The sequence below is a fragment of the Archocentrus centrarchus genome, chromosome 9, assembly GCF_007364275.1.
Source record: "Archocentrus centrarchus isolate MPI-CPG fArcCen1 chromosome 9, fArcCen1, whole genome shotgun sequence".
Lineage (NCBI taxonomy): Eukaryota > Metazoa > Chordata > Actinopteri > Cichliformes > Cichlidae > Archocentrus > Archocentrus centrarchus.
In genome coordinates this window covers 16,038,421-16,056,893 of record NC_044354.1, presented here as the reverse complement: position 1 = coordinate 16,056,893, position 18,473 = coordinate 16,038,421, and the positions used below count along the sequence as shown (strand labels likewise).

The 18,473-nt window shown below is 38.3% G+C and overlaps 2 protein-coding genes across 3 annotated transcripts in view; one reads left to right on the top strand and one right to left on the bottom strand.

The window, feature by feature from the left end:
- Positions 1 to 11,045, bottom strand: part of LOC115786265 (DNA repair protein XRCC4) — a 28,912-nt gene extending 17,867 nt beyond the window's left edge. Inside the window, exons 1-3 of one of the 2 annotated variants that reach the window (XM_030738340.1) lie at positions 10,995 to 11,045; positions 5,392 to 5,552; positions 4,441 to 4,628 (exon numbers count right to left, since the gene is read on the bottom strand). In XM_030738340.1, the coding sequence (XP_030594200.1) occupies positions 4,441 to 4,628; positions 5,392 to 5,530 (327 nt within the window). In that variant the 5' untranslated portion in view covers positions 5,531 to 5,552; positions 10,995 to 11,045. Of the gene's footprint in view, positions 1 to 4,440; positions 4,629 to 5,391; positions 5,553 to 6,553; positions 6,638 to 10,994 lie in introns of those variants that run through there. The other variant, XM_030738341.1, reaches the window with a different exon arrangement.
- Positions 11,046 to 11,077: 32 nt separating this feature from the next.
- On the top strand, positions 11,078 to 18,077 carry tmem167a (transmembrane protein 167A). Its single transcript, XM_030738342.1, has 4 exons — positions 11,078 to 11,175; positions 15,204 to 15,313; positions 17,177 to 17,211; positions 17,310 to 18,077. Exons 1-4 carry the CDS (start codon positions 11,173 to 11,175, stop codon positions 17,378 to 17,380), a joined length of 219 nt encoding a protein of 72 aa, XP_030594202.1. The 5' UTR covers positions 11,078 to 11,172; the 3' UTR covers positions 17,381 to 18,077.
- The last annotated feature ends 396 nt before the right edge of the window (positions 18,078 to 18,473 follow it).

The following is an 18,473-nucleotide window of genomic DNA, read 5'->3' as shown; positions in this document are numbered from 1 at the left end:
TAGTTCACTGGGGATTCCAGCTGTGCAGCTTGACACCAGCCACAAAATTCACTGGAGGAGCCCAAGTTCTCTTATTCTTGCGTATGAAATTATCCAATACATACTTGAACATGACAGATTCAAAATGTCAGCAAATCATGTGCACCATCATTTTTTGAGAGCTGAGGACTTCGAATGAAAAATGAAATTACAAATTACAAAAGAATTGATATAAAGGGCCAAAAGTGAAGATTTTATAGATAAAAAAATTAACAATAAATTAACAAGTGATTTCCAGTAATTCTCCTATACAGGCACCTAGCCACTTTTTTTTAGCTATTTTTACACCATTTGTTTGCTTGTCTAGAGTTATCCATTAAAAGATTTGTACTTGTTTGAGTTATTAGTGGTTAAAATTATTTTGTGAAATTTATATTGTTAAAATGCTAATAGCAAACAGAGCCAAAGTTTCAAATAATAATACTAGTAAAAATAAAATCAAAATTAAATAATAAAAATAGGGTCAGTTTTTTCTACTCTTTGATCAGAATGATGTCAGTGAGAGGCTTACAGCTCTGTCCGTGAGTGAGTGTCTACAGCCATCTGTAAAACACGGTGAAGGCTTTGAGGCTTCATTTTTCAGCAGAACAGTGATCTCAAATATGATGCAGTAAATTATACCTGGATACAAAAACACACAATGGAACACTATCATGGATTGGCCTGCCCAGAGCCCGGACCTCAGCATTACTGAAGCAGTGTGGGATCAGCTACACAGAACAGAACAAAAAGGCAGCCAAAATCCAAAGAAGAGCTTTCAATGTCCTTCAAGAAGCCTGGAGAACTATTCCTGAAGACTGCTTAAAGAAATTACAAGAACGCTGAATAAGAGGGTTCAGACTGCGTTGAAGAATAAAAGCGGTCACACCAGATATTGATTTTAATGCTTGTTTGAATTATGCAAACACTGTTTTTGACTGCATATAAGCCAAAGACAAAACGCAAATTGCTAAACCTATTTTTCTTTTTTTTTCCCTATTTGCTCAGTACAGTACGCAACACAAAGACTCATATCTGTTAACCACTGTATCTGAATGCTTATAGTGAAAAAATGCATTTTTATGGAGACCAATTATATTTTTAATGTTAGTTTAAAAAAAAAAATAATACAAGACTATACAATGAATTAACCCACCTTACAGGACTATAGCACAGATAATGCAACTGACACAACCAGACCTAGAAAAAAAAACTAAACTCAAAATCTTAGTTGATAATATGACAGCATATGTTAACAAGTGACCTAATGATAATCTTAGGTTTAGGGATTTAACACTGCAAAGTCCTTAATTTGTAAAAGATTTCAGTTACTGTTCAGGCAAGCATCTGTGTTCAATTTCTGACAGATTTGTACTTAAACAGCAATAAGGAGGAGATTATGTTTAACTTATGTGTGTAAAACACCTGCTTAGTTGTAGTTTAACAAGAAATAGCTGGCTGCATTCATCATTCCAGCGTCTGAGGTTATAATCATAAAATATTAACGTCATGTCAAGTTTACCACCTGTCGTGTCTTTGCCTTCTTTTCTTCTCTTCCTAAAGGAAACTTGCACCCTCAAATTAGCCCAGAGAAATATGTTAAACCTTTTAATCTCTGACATTTACAAAAAAACAAAAAAAAAAGGGGGGGGGACTACAAAGAACAGAAGGCAAAAGATTAAACTAAAAAATTGCACTTCATATAAATAGCCCCATATGGATTCTGAGAATTTTTTTCTACCACACACATTCTGCACATAGTGAAGATAACTGCAACAACAAAGCACTGACGACATTTTTTTTTTAAAGCACACAGAAGACTAATGAGTTTTAGGCCACTGTCAATCATTTTGTGTGGTCTGGTTGCTTTTTTGGCAACAATGGTTCCCCCCGTGAAAGAACAAATGAGTTCCAGTAGTCGATTTCATACATGCATTGCAGCCCTGAAATTATCTCCTCTACAGACACAGGTGCGTGTAGGAATGTAAATCTCCGATGCAGATCAGACACAGCAGCTCTGACTGATTTCCCCAGACTGTTGTGAGATCATGCGTGAAAACAGCTGGTGATTTAATGAAGTGTAATTGGGCATTTTTGATAGAAAGTAAAAGGTGTTACAATAATTAAGGCATCGTAAATTATGTGCGAATTATTGTAAACATCAGCAACCATTTTGAGAAAAAAAAAAACTTGATTCAGTTGAATTACAGTTGGGGATTTCTCTAATAATATCCTTACTACATTCACAGTAATAATACAAGCAAGACATTGTTGATTATATTTTGTGTTAAAACTGAGGTACATTTTGGGAAATCAGTGTTTCTGTTTCTCTTTCAGAAACCAAATATTCACTCAACAGCTTTGTCAAGTATGGTACCTTAAGGCTGATGGCCTCCCTGCCATTTTTTTGTTATAGCCAACAGTATGTCTGCACATGTCTGGGCATGAACACATGCATGTAAAGGCACACTTGTACACATTACCCACAACAATAGAGACAAAGAAAGAGGAGCTGAAGAAAGAAAAGGGGTCTAATCAACTGTCTTTTAACATAGCTAGATGGAGATGGCCCTCTCCATAAATCTGGGTTTTATGGTTACTACAGTGTTCCTAACCTCCTGGGGTTCTTCCTCTGCCAGCACAGCATCACAACATCCCAAAGTAACTTTCTCCCCGGAGGCACCGTCTGACAGTTTGGAAAACTAACATCAAACTCAAGCCAAAGCACCATGACACGTACTTCAGCAAATGTATCACTCCTGCCTATGAGAGCAAACTATATAACATATGTTTCTGAACTTTTTTTCAGTATTTGTCAGTCACTGTTGCATAAATTTAACAACATTATAATGCAAGCCAACACCATCTTCTCATGTAACAAACCTTGAGTCAGCAACCTTTTTCTCATTTTCAAGCTAAAGCCATTAGACCACTAACTAATAACATTGCCTTTGGATGACTGGTAGCAAACTGCACTGAATACTTCCTGTCTGTAGCCTGAAGGCCACCAAGCCTTTCTAATTCTCCTTTAATCTGGGGAGACTATAAACCTTATCTTTTCAATGGTCCCCTGTAAAAAAACAAAAAGAAAAAAAAAGAAAGCAAGAAGACTTTCTTTCGATTTTGTTGTGTGTCGTTAGATGTCCTCGGGGAACGGTAACAAAAGGTGAGCGCATGATATTGTGGAAGATGAAATACTGATAGATCTACATCGTGTTTTACTCAATGCACACTGTACCACTGATCCAAAAGACACAAAACAAGCTTCAGCAAATATGACCGGAGCCTCTGTTTCAAAGCTACAGGAAAGGAAGGTTACAACTGCTGCACTTTTTTACACCTCCATGCAAAGCACAAAACAGCAGCACTCTCTTTTCATTTGTTATGAATATCTGGTCCAAAAATAACCTTAGCATTAAATATAGCATTAAAACATGTACGCAAATGCAATAGTGGACGTAGTGGAAATAGATCCATTGGAACTGAGGTGTTTCAGATGCCATATTGCTGCATAATGCTCTAATATAATGACACTGGATTTTAATAACTGTAACAGGTTATCTGACAACTGTGATGTAAACAGTAGGGATATATCTTTTTTGTGTTCTAAAATATTTGTCAAGAACAGTTCTTGTAGACATTTTATTAGCCATCAAACCACCTTGTCAATACTTTTGCACTGCACTGTAATGAAAGCAAAAACAAAACTCAAGGTTATGGCTATAATCCCGGTTGGCGTCTCTCTGTGGAAATGTGTCACCTCATCAGAAGCTCAAATACCACTACACTAGCCCCTGCAGGTAAGCATAGTGATTCATGTCAAGAGGGGCTAGGACCCTCCTACTACATAATAGGCTGTCATAGCATCAGTGGTCATTCAAAACAAGCTCTTACTTTACATGCTTCTACAGCAAGAAAGGTGGTCTGGTGAGGCACTCGCTGAAGTTAAGCATTGATTTCGTGCCTCACTATGAAAGAAATACTGATTTCAAGATTGCCAGATCATTGATGGTACAAAAGCAGGATATAGTGTCTAGGTCTGAAAAAGTGAAGCCAACATGGAATGATTCCTATGGTTCCAAAGTCTTCCAATCCTTGAGAAGCTTATTGTCATAAATAAGTTTTGTAAAGGTCACTGTGACCTTGACCTTTGAACACCAAATTCTTATCTGTGACTCCAAGTGACTCAACACTCCTTTTAGTGTATACTTTTTATAAAAAGCCTTTCCTGCTTTAACTCTACTTATTTTCAGAATTTCATTTACATTTCAGTGTAAATGCTTTCCTGGTTACATGTTCATTTATTTAATGATCTAGTTGCTTCATTTTTTTATCTTGAATACTTTGTAACATAAAGGGCTCTACATATAATGATTATTATTAGAGTAACACTGTAGAAATCGACCCCAAATTTGTGCTCACCAAAAAATCATTACAAGTCTTCTCATACAAGAGATGACGGTGATCAGGAGAGAGGCTGAAAAAATAGATCTCCTTGTGTCCCCTTCTTCCTTCTTCACTTATCGTTAGTGCCTGAAGAAGATCCTCAACATATCTCTCCCTTGGGACTCCTATGTCATTGGCTTCCCTTGTCATATCATCCTCTGAAACTGACAAAAAAGGCATTTATCAAACATCTAACTTTTTTTTAAAGACATTTTTCTCATTTCTTAAATAATTTCAAAGCTGCACACCTGACAAAAACTGGACAGAGGGGAAAGAGCAGATTACAGAACAAGAAGTATAAACATTAATTATGTAGTAACCCATGAATGCACGTGAAAGCGGATTTGAAAGGAAGCATGCAGAGAAACCAAGGGGACTGTCATCAGCTGTTGCACAGCTGCTAACGTGGGCTTGAAAGTCCCAATTAACACATGAAACAGAGGAACACTGACGAGCCAGAGGCCTGCACGTAGCTGTTGCAACTCCAGCTCCACCTGTCAGCGCTGCAGATAGACAGCAATGGAAAACTAAGGAGCAGTTATGTTCCAGATGTCCTTCCAGAGTCTGGGCAGTCATGTACAGATATACACAGAAGCTCAGCAGTGGCTTACTATATACAAAGACAAGCCTTGTAGATTTTAATCTGCTTTATACACCTGTAAGCTGCAGCATAGGAGAGAAGGAGGATGATGAAACAAGGTCACCGCTGTCCCTCTTGTTAAAAGACCAACAGTTATAACATTATGATATGGGGGTCAGCCAGGTGCCTACACAGCTTGGATGAATGGCAGACTGATGAATAGCAGCCCTGGTAACCACTCAGACTAGTTCATTTAAAAAAAATGCAAGTCTCTCTATTACACATAAGCCTAAAACTAGGTAATTTATAATTATTCTGAACTATTTTCTCACATCTTAAATCTTTACCTTCTCCAATCCATGCTGAGCTGCCATCAGTGAGAGCTAATGTGAAACCAGCACCCAGGTCTATGGCCCAGTCCACTCGCAGGAAGTACGGGGTGTATGGATCATTACTTAGACTAATCTGGCGAACTGTACCACTCATGTTTCTCACATGTCCCGTAGACCTGTGCAAAATCAAAGACAGAAATTTAGACACTCTTAACAAGATGACATTATAATGCACTTTTCCAGTAAAAATTCCCATGCAGTGTGTTTAGAAAATTTTGTAGGCTTGTTAGTTTTGGCTCCCAAGACCTCCTTCGAAGACAGCCCTCTAATCAATCCATTTTCATGGTGTAACGTTGTGTTAATCTTCCATTTGCATCAATGCGGTTCGTTGTTTCACTAGTTGGATTTGGTAATAAACGTTCCTGTGTCTGCCTTCAATGGGGGTCTCTCTGAGTCAGTGGGACCACACGGAGATTAACATGTTTTGGCAGGTTTTTTTGTCGGCCTTCCAACCACCAGGAAACTAATTACATGCTGTTAAAGATAAACAGAGGAATATCCCTGAAACAAACCAGTTGTTTCACTGGTTTTATACAATGTGTACATTAACAAAATGTATGCAGTACATATAATAATACTGTGTGAAAGTCTTCAGCCACTTGAGCACTTGAGAAATAGTTTTCAAGGATTTCTGGAGGTCTTTCAAACTTTTCTTCAGATATTGGCTGCTTTTTTTACTCATTTTCAGTCAAGTCCTTATACAGTACCTAACCATTTTCACTTGAAGGTTTTATTTGCTTGTTTGTTAAGCCAGTTAACACTGACTTATATACATCATTCAAGCATTAAAAAAAGACACCTAACTCACTTAAGTGAGCGTTGTCTCTAAACATAACAGATAAGTTAGCAAATTAGTGAGAAGTGACTTTTGGCACTTTGTTACTCGTGAACTGTTGGATAAAAAACACATAATTTGTATATACTTCTTTAGCAAAATCTGTGAAAAATGCCAAAGATAACACACTTTGACAGACATAAAATAGTACTTTTACACCAGCAAAGTGATTCCCAAAGAGCTATTAGCCAAAGAAAAAAACAATCTACAGCAGATGAACAGTATCTGAAAGTTATGTTCTTAAGAAAAAGGAAAGAATCCAGCAAAGACCTGACACCAGACCTGAGAGATGCACCTGGCCCTTCAGTAAATCCATTGGCCAAAGTCTCAGAAATAGTCTCAGTGGAAGCAGGGTGGCTGTCAAAAAGCCATTCTTAAGTAGAGAAAGAGAACGAAAAGGCCAAATTACAAATGACCTTGACCGAAAATCAGTCATCAATACGTTTTATGGAATGATTCATCTAAATTTTTGGTTCAAATTGTCATCAGTATGTACGGAGAAGGTCAGGAAAGAGGTACAGCAGCAAGTGTCTACAGCCATCTATAAAACACTGTCATGGTTAGGGGCTGCATTTCAGTCAATGGTGCTGGGAATCTAAATATATCTACTTATGAATGCAGAGATACTGAATTTCAATCTCATTAGAATTGTACCAATTCTGTTTTTGCCTTATATATTGTATTTGAATGTGTGTTTGCACATGCTTCAATAAATCGCTGCATCCATTTCCCATTTTCCTAGCAAAATCTAAAGGAAGGAGGGGTGATTTTTGCACAGTACTATATTTCTTAATAGGCGCCTTTAATTTTCTACCCTCCACTGCCAACATACACCTTGTATAACTTCGTACAAGATTTAAGTTTCTAAACATCCACTTCAGAATGGATTAAGCTTTATTGTTTTTTTTTTGTTATGACTATTAAAATACAGTGTATTAAATATATATTAAATATTTTTTCTCAACTCACACCTATTCAGATTCATGAAACACAACTTCAACTAAAACATTCATAGCCATTCCAGCAGACTGTGGTATCCGTTCACTTTAAGTAGTGATATTAGATGATTATTTGCTAATACTACTATGTCTTAGTAAGGACATCTTTCCTTCAATCCTATAGTGTAATGCCAGAAACAGCCTACATTATTAGTTATGAAAAAAGCTGGTCTACAATAATATCTGCTAAATTTTCTTTAAAAAAGTTTTTCTTCTTAGATTGCAAGTAAACTTTTACTTGATTATGGATATCTAGGCCAGAACGTATGATTACTGCTTCCACATTGAGTGAGAGGTGAGTTGGACAGCTTCCCTACTTAAATACAGGGCAAACTGTGTAAAGACGGAGGGAAAAGGACAGCTTAATTGGCAGTTAGCCAAACTGGACAGGTTTGAAAAAATGAAAATGAGTGCCTTTGGACGTTGTGCTTTAAGTTATGATGTGACATGTATCCCCCACCATATATGCTCGCAGAGCACTGGTCAAGGTTAATCAAAATGAGATGAGATCTGACACAGAAGTAGACACGTATCCTATTCACACACACACACACACACACACACACACACACACACACCACCACCACACGCACATACTTAGCCGCATGCACGAGGAACTGTGCAAAAGATTAAAGTTGACCCTTTGTGCTTCACGAAGGGGTGTGGTTAGGCAAAGGGGCCAGCCAAGATGAGGGGGCTGAAGGCATCAACTTTAACCTCATAAAGTGAGCCCAGCTACTCATTAGTTACTGTAACATCTGTTGTTCAGGGACGGCGACCCTGTGGTAATGACAGACGGACTTCTATTAAACAAACAGCACTGTCTGTCAGGAATGGAGAGCTACTAAGTACCATCAAAGCCAAGCCTGATTTCTCACTGTTAGCATCTGTTCAGTTACTCAACCAGCAGACACAATCATCTGAATGCTTAAATCATCGACTAAAACGCCCATACAGCTTCGACACACAGCTTTTACCTTCTTTTTTTAACTCCTTCTGTAATTTTTTGCTCAACCTTTTCATTGTCTTTCCTTCTGGAGAGTATCATATGCAAACTGCAAGACTTAATTCTGTTTAGAGGAAGTAGCAGGCAAATGAGTCACAAAAAGAGTCTCTAATTATGTATCTTGTGTCTTAAACAAGGAGTTCATAAGGAGTAAAGAAAAAGCCAAGATAGTTAACTTTCTCCTTTGTGAGCCTTGACAATTAGACCATCTTCTCACTGCACTTTCACTGGACTTTCCCTAGTACAATAGGTTCAAGACACAAAGGACAACTCTTTGGCAAGTCCACTGTTATTATGACCAGTCAGGGACTAAAGCAGCGCTGCCCTAAACAGCAGCGAGCGGGGCTGAGGCCTTTTGTTCGTTATTTTTTCCAGGTATTGGCTTCAGCCACTGGGCACAGTTACAGAAAATATAATATTTACTACAGTAAATCAAGGCCTTAAAGCTAAAACATCTGTCTGAACTGGGCTACACCCTGATCATGTCAGAGCCAGACTTTGTGAAATGTCACCATAATCTAACTGATAGATGCCTCAGCATTAGAACCAGGTTTGAAAAATGACTGTAATTAAACAAGAAACTTTTAGAATATATATTCCTGCTGTTTACAAGGGGAAAAGGTGATGTAGTGGTGATGGGCCAGGGTCATGTAGGACACGCTGAACAACATGGTGTGCCTTCACTTACATGCAGAAACCTTTTTCTGAACTCAATTATAAACTAGAAGCACTCAGAGAGCGCAAACCTCCGCCAAGGCCATAGGGTCACTGACGCTGTAATATGTGTATCTAAATACTGTGAAATAATCTTTCATCTTTCCCAGACAACAATAACCCCCTATCCCGCAATAGTGAAGAATCCTTAAAAAAATTCCTGGATCCAGATCGTGATCCGGATCACCGTCAAAATTTAATCACTTCCTTCCTCTTGTCATTTCCAACCACTCCACAAAATTTCATCGAAATCTGTTCATAACTTTTGGAGTAATCCTGCTGACATACAAACAAACAAACAGACAGACAAACAGACAAACAAACCAACGCGACCGAAAGCATAACCTCCTTGGCGGAGGGAATAATTATAGACTATTGATGGTAAGATTTCTTTTCACCACTGGGTAGGAAAATAAGTTGACACTGGACACAAAAATGATCTGAACTTTCAAAATAATCACAACCTTCAATACTATAGTTTAGATGTTTAGATTGCTACTCAGTTGATATGACCTGGAATAACACCTATACCCCCACTGCTGGTTTTGATAACCATAGGAGGCATAATGAAGGCAAAACCACTACTGCTGGCAACATCATTTAGCTGAACACATTATATGTTCATGCAAGCCAACCTAATAAGGTACATGATCACAAAAAAATGCATGCAATGGAGTTCTGCAAATTTTCTTTTTTTTAATTTCTACTAATTTAATAATATGTCCACAGAAAGAACAAATACTATTACAGTAAACCACACATTTTACAACAGAAACCACAACACAAGTGGTTTGCAAAAGAAAGGTATTCTGTATTCTGGTGAAATGAACCAGATCAGGTCACAGTAGGCACCAAACACATTTGCTGTAGCCCTTCGGGTATCACCTCTGAAAACAACCAAACACTCAAGAACATCTGAAAAAAAGCTTGAGGACCATTTCATTCTTGCAAATAGACCTATGAATGGCCTGGTTTTATATCTCACAAACAGAAAACAAAAAATGCACATGCTGAGGACACACCAAGTCTTAATTTAACTGCAGTAATCAGATATGCATGTACTGTACTGTAGCTAAAATGGATCAGTCCACTGTAAACTATAAAAATGAACCACATTAAGAGGAATGCAAGCCTACATATAAACCCAGCCCGTCTCTTTGTCTTAGAAACACAACTGAAGGCAGACTTTGTCTTAGACTGCTAAATAATTAGCAGTCTTGAAAACAATATGTAAACAAATTTATTCCTCTAATTTCTAGGAGTGCTGCAGAGGGAAGCGTCTGGGGAAGATTTCATGGCTGGTTAGAGAGGGAGTGAACAGCATTGTGAAAACTTTGAGAGAAAAGTGGACCACAAAAATTTCTGTATTACATCATCAGGAGAGAAATATGAGACATATAATGTCTTTTTCTATCTATAAAACTTTAAAAACACAGACAAGCACCCCACTCCCGCGTTACCAATAAGCAAACTAGTGTTTACATGTTTGTCTGTAGATCGCCTGCAGTCTTTGTCAGAGATACTCAAAATCTTCAAGCTAGCACTCAAGTTTCAGCATAAAAGTTATTAATATTTTTAAATAACGACATAGTTTTGATTTTATGGTAGTCTCGGAGTACCAATTGGTTTCTATTACAGATGCTCATTTCTATTTTTCACCCTTCATACATACATAACACATTTTGTCATTCTGCACTGCCTAATTACACTAATATAGCACATCAACGTCCTGGTTCTGCAGATGCTATCTTGCTAGACTTTAAATAAGTTTATCAGCGCATTATGACAGGAAAAAGCTCAGTAATAAAAGCGCTATGGCCAGGCTCCCAGTCGTTAGCGTGTTAGACGACCCGCGTTTTCTCAGTATGGCTCAATTTACTGTAGTTTTGGTGCACCTTACATTCAAATCCTTCTCAGAGAACTTACGGCTCTCTATGGACTAGTAACTGCGATGTGAAAATGAAGTAATTTTTTTGTATGAAACTGATATCACCGCAGCACTCACTGTTAACAGCTTCAACAGAAGATTCAACCTTCAACTCTTGTGTTCTCTCAGCCAATCAGCGAACAGGGTTTTGCGGCGCAGTGCGTCATTACGTCACGCAAACCGTGCTTTGCGGCTTTCGTTACGTAAGTTCCAGTGAGGCGGAAGTGTGATGTGGCTTTGATTCCCACTAACAAAAATGGTAAGTTTATTTTGTTTTTTTTAAAAGACAACTCTTTTCTCGCTTTTACATCGACGTTTAAGCATTATTTATTACATGTATTGCAGATATGACCCGTATCGGCAATAAACTGTGATAGCAGCTTGTGCTTGCATGACAAACCGTAAATGTAAACTACCGAGCTGCTATATTGGTTAGCTGAGTTAGGCTAAAAGTTTAGCAAATCCAGCCATCGTGTAATGTTTCCGTGCATATACTTTATACCTTATATCTTCAGCTAAGACGCACTGCCTAGTGGGAGTCGTTTGCCAGCAAAGTCAGATTATCCCTGATTTTAAAATATGATGAGTGTCAGCATCGTGATGTTTTGAGGCGTGTGCCACGTAGCTGGACCCAAGGAGCATGGACACCTGCGTGTGTGTGCGTGGGTCCGCTACACTACGAGGGTGTTTATAAGGGTGCACTGATATTTGGAGTTAAACCTTCTAAGCGACAATGTGACCTGGAAAGTTAATTATTTCCGTATAGTTTGTGGAAATTCAAAGACAGGCGTTTTTTACACGGTATGTTTGCATCTTGAACCTAATAACAACAAACAGCATAGATAGCATTTCGGTTTAAAAAGTTCAAAGATGTTGTGATGTGTCCCTTTTGACATCAATTAAGTCGTTGTAAAATAGTGATGGTTATAAATTAGCAGCACAGCAGTTTGAACTATTGAAGGTAAATATTAATTCAGATCACTACTTGAATGAAGGAGTTGCATCAGAAAGTTATGCAAAGCCCTTTCGTTGCTTTGGAGTGCCATAAGATTAAGACAGTTAGTTAATTACACAGTGCCCCCACGCCACGACACCTCACCCCACCAACCGTGAATTGGATAAGCGGAAGAAAATGAATGGATGCTGGATGTTTTAAATATTTTGTTTGCCAAGTTATTTGAGAGAAATTGAGTAATATAATCAGCAGCCTCTCCACTGAGTCCCTCATCTTGCAAATGCACTTCAACTCCAGTCTTGGATCATGGAGCTGGCGATAGTAGTCCTTGTTTTGCATTGCAGTTTTGATGAGCTCAGCATAGCAGCAGCATGTGAACTGCATCTCGAATTGTTAAATTCTGGTTGAAGTGGCTTACAGCAACTCTCCAGAGCAGAAAAAGGACTTCCATCACCAGCTGCAGTCCATGTGGAGTTGAAATACATCAGACCATGGAGTGAGATCCTCCATGCAAAAACTGCTGATATCTGCAGTACCAATCTGGCCTGCAACCTAGCCAATTGGGAAAACAGGAGACGGGAAATTCTGGGACTGGTTAGCACCCACTGAACTTTTAGAACAAAAGTGAGCAGACTGCCCTATAGTAACTAGATAGCAGACGATGTTCTTTCAAGTGGTTAAAACAAAAAAGGTTTAAATTATTTGCAAAATATATGGTGAAGACTGAGTAATTACTGGGTAGCTGTTAATACACTTGATTTTACTATGAAATCATGTGTGCCTTAGATTAGAACGTGTACATTTGCTTTTCAGCGCTACAAAGCAGATGAGTTTGTAATTTACTGCTCATAGCAAAGATGAGCAGCCTTTTAATGATTATTTCCAATATTATAAATAAATATTGCTCTACCTGTTTTTTGTTTTGTTTGTTTGTTTTTATCAGGATTGCATCCAATAAACAACCTTTCTAATTACGTCAGTCTGCACATACACTAACTAACCTTTACAAACTAATACAAAATTAGTAACATGTTTCTTCCTATGTGACTGCAGTGACTCAACAAGCCACTTTTTGCTGACTTTGAAATGGAGTTCTTATTTACAGTTATTCCAACATCCACTGAATGTGCTACAAACTTACCTAAACTCCAGAGAAGCTAAGTAAATTAAATTTACATACTTTGATTTAATTGTTACACTCATTGTTATTTCAACGGTGCAGTGTGCTCTAGAAGGGTTAATTTCCAATAGCAGGCAGTGGCGGAAGCTAAGCTGTTCTTGTTTCTTAGTCCGATTGTCTTTCAGTTCTTACATTGGTGCAATCCTCTATACCAGTGCTTCTCAATTATTTTCTGTTATGCCCCACTAGGAAGAAGAAAACCTTTTGCCCCCCACCCCACCCACACACTTTGCCGTGACAATAAATAGTGGCAGAGCCTGCTCTACGCTGTGAGTAGGCAAAAAAAAAAAACGTACACCATAGAGCTATTACTTACTGCGCACACTTTGACAATGAGAGCGCCACTGACACCTACTGTAGTGGATGTGCAATTACACTTAAATGTGAGCAACAAGAAGAGGTGGATTGGCTCACAAACCGTGTATGAGGAAAATACAGTCTCTTGGCAGCAATTCATTGTCTCCCTCTCATGTTAAATATAGGGCAGGTTATATTCACTGACTGTTCAATCGTCATGTGAAGTTTGGTAGCACGCTAACTGTAGTAGATTTCTCTTTAATGCAACATTTAATCATTCTCATAGGGTGGGGGTGGAGCCTCTCCCAGCTGCCGTGGGGTACACCCTGTACAGGTCGCCAGTTTGTCGCAGGGCCAACACAGAGAGACAGACAGACAACCATTCACACTTGCATTCAAACTTATGGGCAATTTAGAATCACCAATTAACCTAACCCCACTAGTTGCATGTCTTTGGACTGTGGGAGGAAACTAGGGTTTAATATTTTTCCCAAAAATGACATGAATCAAATCCCGGGAATAGACGAGCCATATCCCGGGAATCCCCATGAAAAAGGTTTTTTTTTTATTTTATTTTGATTTTAATTAGGCCTTCTGTAGCCTGTGTCGGGCTTAACCTATTTTGATATTGTAGAGGTAGCTTTCCAGCTATGTCCTGTTATGCCTAGTAGGGGGCAACGTTGGCTTGATTAATGCAATAAAACCTACATCTCGGCATTCGAGTGCTCGAGCTATGCAGTGTTGTATCGTTCTTCAACACTCCCTTAACAAATATAATTCGAATATTCCTGCATTGTACATGGAATTATGCCAAGCTATTTTACAATTGCTGGTGCAAAACAATACGGTTCATCTCCACACAGCATTGATAAAGGCTCAGCCACTTGTGCTGTCGTGCACACCGTTCCACCAGTGGAACGCTGTAATAGTCATTGAAAAGTTAACTACCGTACTACACTATAATATGACATAACACAGGGCCTTGAGTAATGCACTACGACTTGGTCATTGCCATTCTGGCAACAGCAAATTTATAACGCCGTGTCTAAGGGTTAAAGTAGGTTTGTTGTGAATCGTCTTTTGAAAAACTGGCCAATCCTTATAGCCTAAAAAATATACATTTTACTCAACTCCATTTTAAAAGCGAAATATGTTAAAGTAATCTATTTCACGATACTTTCTTCACACATTAGGCCCGTATCCTAATTCATAATTGTTAGTAAGCGGCTGCAAACGAGGAAAAGAAACACTCGAAGTTAAACAGATATTTCTTTATTGTTCAGGGCAGGCATATTTTATAGGCTATATAATGCGACTTTTTTCCCAGTTTCCCGGGAAACGGGAAATGGTTCTGATCGCATTTCCCGGGAATCCCAGGTCCCGGGATTAAACCCTAGAGGAAACCACAGTGTTGGTTTGTGCCTCCAGTTTCTTGCTGTCGGGTTTTAAAAATGGTGTGGTTGATTCTGGCGAAGGAGTCGCTCTCATGACTCCGCTAGTGACAACACTCCCTGGCCAATCAGTGGCATGTTCTTCGACGTCACATTTTCAGATCTCCTTGGATCGCTTGGACCCCTGGCTGAGTGGGTACTAAAAAGTACCATTAGTACCTGGTACCAGGTTGGCATTTCCATTAGTACCTGGTACCAGGTGCTAATGGAAATGCCAACAAACCATGCCAAGTAGAGTCAGTATTCCCGCTTAGTAGGTACTAATGGAAATGCAGCAATACTGACTCTAAAGCATTCTGCACATTCAGTCTTCATCTTTGTCACAGCACCAATTGTTTTTAATTGTTATGACCTAAGCTGAAAATATGTCTGTACTAAATGTTTCATTCTCTTTTATCTTGCAGTCAGCTATTTTCAATTTCCAGTCACTGCTAACTGTGATTCTCCTCCTGATCTGTACTTGTGCCTACATCAGAGCAATGGCTCCCAGCCTGCTGGACAAGAATAAGACTGGGTAAGATCAGCTGCCATTGAAGTGATTAATTGGCTTCCAAAATATCTGTCTTTGTCTTTCTGAGCAGGATAAATGATCAAAATGACTAAATCATTAATATTTTCTAAGCGCATCATCAGCAATCATGGCATATTGCTTGACTCAGTAATTTTTAGAAAAACTTGTTCATGCTCCATTTCACTGTGTAATTATTCAGAATGGTAAAATTTATGTAAAGTGCATTATTGCAAATTTTTTTTGAGGTAAGAAGTCATCTTGCAAAATATAGAAAGTTAGGATTAAATAGTAACTTTAAACTTAATGTTTATCACAATAGATGGAGAAATAAAGATTACACATTCGTATGAAGAAAGTTAAAATAAGGCCTCACAGTGGGCAGTCTCAGCCTCAGGGTAGAACAATGAAAAACCCTTGAAATCCCAGTCTTACGCTTCTGTAATTTTAATCAGTGCTTCCTGCAGTATAGTGACACAGCAGTCAGTCACAATGATACTGCTAGTCACACTAAGGAAAACAGTGGCTTGAGACAGCAACACAACCAAAGTTGTGTCGCAATTATAAACAAAACTTCTCCATTCTCTCTGAGAGTGAAACGGATTAGAGAGTAATTGCAGTCAGTCTAAGCTGGACTGTAATTTGTTTTGGAGACGGTTGCCTCCCACCTCCCACCAGGCAACCTGTGTGATGAACTTGGAATCAAAAGTGAGGTGGGGAAGTTGAGCATGCAGCACCCTCAACTTCTGGACAACCAGTTGGTTACCATAACTATTTGCAATTGGTTGTCCTGTTTATTCAACTGTGACTGAGCCATATGTCAATTGTTGAAACACACACCATCAATGTTAAGTGTGCATCGTTTAAGGTTCTGACACTGTCAGTTTTCCCAGTAGAAACAATGCACTCAAAGTAATTCACTTCTGTGTTTTTGCTCATATTAAAAAAAAAACTTCCTTTATTAAGCAGAGATTGTCTGTCTGAAACATTTGGCTAATAAACAGCTCCTTAAAGTAGGAGATGGGCTCGTTTTCATCATTACAGGATCAACATTATTCTTGGCTATATAAGTTCTGTAATTTATTTCTAATAATTCTGACATATCCCAGGAACAGTCTCCCACATACACACAGCATTTAAAAAGGGAGGGACATCCTGTTCAGACAAGTGCATGAGACTGAGAATGTAAGATGGGATAATTTAATCGTTTTCCCCCTTGATTGATTTGTTGACTGAAGCGTGAGACATTATTTGTGTTGATTTGGTGCCACACATTTCACAAATCGTTGTGTGGTAGGGAAAGGCACAAAATCTGAGGGGAATACCATCTCCAGGAAAATATGTGCTGTATAAAGAAAAACAGGATTACACTCAAAAACAGTTTAAATTGTAGAAAATGTAACAGTTATACAAAAGCTACTTTGAGGAAAATTTTACAATGGGATGCTGACACCATCTGGTCAGAATGAAAGTTTAAAAAGCTTGCTTTAAATGCACAGACACACACACAGACCTCTCAGAAACGTCAAATATGTGTAATTTGCCTCTGCTCCCACTCGATGTGCTGTCCCGCTGTCTGTCTTTTCCTGTACATTCTTGATGTCCAATGGCTGTGTGGGTTTTGTGGAGTAGCTCAGGCCTCTTGTGACAGAGGCCTGACTAATAGATATTGTACATGCACGTATCATAACAGGTCTCTTTTTTTTTTTTTTTTAATTCAATTCAATTCAATTCAATTTTATTTATATAGTGCCAAATCACAACAAACTCTCACCTCAAGGCGCTTTGTATTGTGGGTAAAGACCCTAAAATAATACAGCCTTTAATATCAAAATAATGTAAGTTTTGTAATTCCTTTACCTTTTTTAGGCTTCTAGGGATCTTCTGGAAGTGTGCCAGAATAGGTAAGCATACATACATACATACATACATACATACATATATATATATACAGAAATGTTTCCTGGCATAGCCTAAATGCTTCGTTATTTCTTTATTCCAGGTGAGCGGAAGAGTCCCTGGGTGGCCTGCTGCTGTGTCATTATGGCTTTTAGTATACTGTTCCTACAGTAGCAATCTAAAGAAAACCACAAATGGAAACATTGGAGGAGTGAACAGACGAGACATGGACAGTATGATCCTAGAAGCACAATAAGACCTCCTTTGGTTATCAATTAGATAATGTAAAAACAGAGACCTGTCATCACATACTGAGTCACGGAGAGACCGTGTATGTCTCTGGAGGAGGAAGGAGAGGAGGAGAGGGGTTAGCTGATAGCATTTGTGTGAATCCCTGCCCAGACTTTCCAGGTCTGTACATCTGAGTGTTTGTGGGAGGCAGAGGTGCACCGCTTTTCTGTTATCTGCTATTTGTGGGATCAAATAATACAGTTTGTCTAAACATTTCTAACAGATTTGTTTTCCTCATTTTTGTCACTATAGGAGCTGATCAATCTGTTTGAAACTCTTCACAAATGTTTAATCTGTTAAGGGATTTACATGCTGACTTCTATTTGTAACCCTGGTCCTATTGTATTGAAAATGGTGATAATATTCTGCAGCAAACAAATTGGTATTAAAGCTCCTCGGGTGTCTAGTTGTCCTACATCTTTGCCTCTTCAGAGCTACTGATGTTTTTAATGTCAGTTAGTTTGCAGCTATTTATTAAATAACCTTTTTGGAAATCTGGCTTGAGGCTGATTTAGGTTTATTTTTTGTTTTGTTTTTTTTAAATATGTATGATTTATATTTTCAGCCACACTGTACAAAATGTCAGTAATTATTATGACTTCAAATATGATAAATACAAGTTGCTGACAGATTTGTGTCATTCTTCACTGTTTAAGTACTTATTTATTCACATGTAGGAATCTTCCTGGAGCGATATAGGTGGTGAAGATTTTGTGATAATCTCTTCTATAACCTTGCAGTCTAAACTCATCTTGGGATGGTTTGGTCAAAAAGCAGGAAAGCTGGGATTTCATTCATACTAAGAAAACCTTTAAAGGACTGATTTAAAATCTAGAGGCAATTTACTAGCCTATGAAACAGGTCCAGGATATGTTTGAAAAGTTACAACTATGTGTGATTTCTTATTTGGACAAATTCTGGTGATTTCATTTTTGAACTGTGTACAAGATAAATGGCATAAAACCACAATTCCATG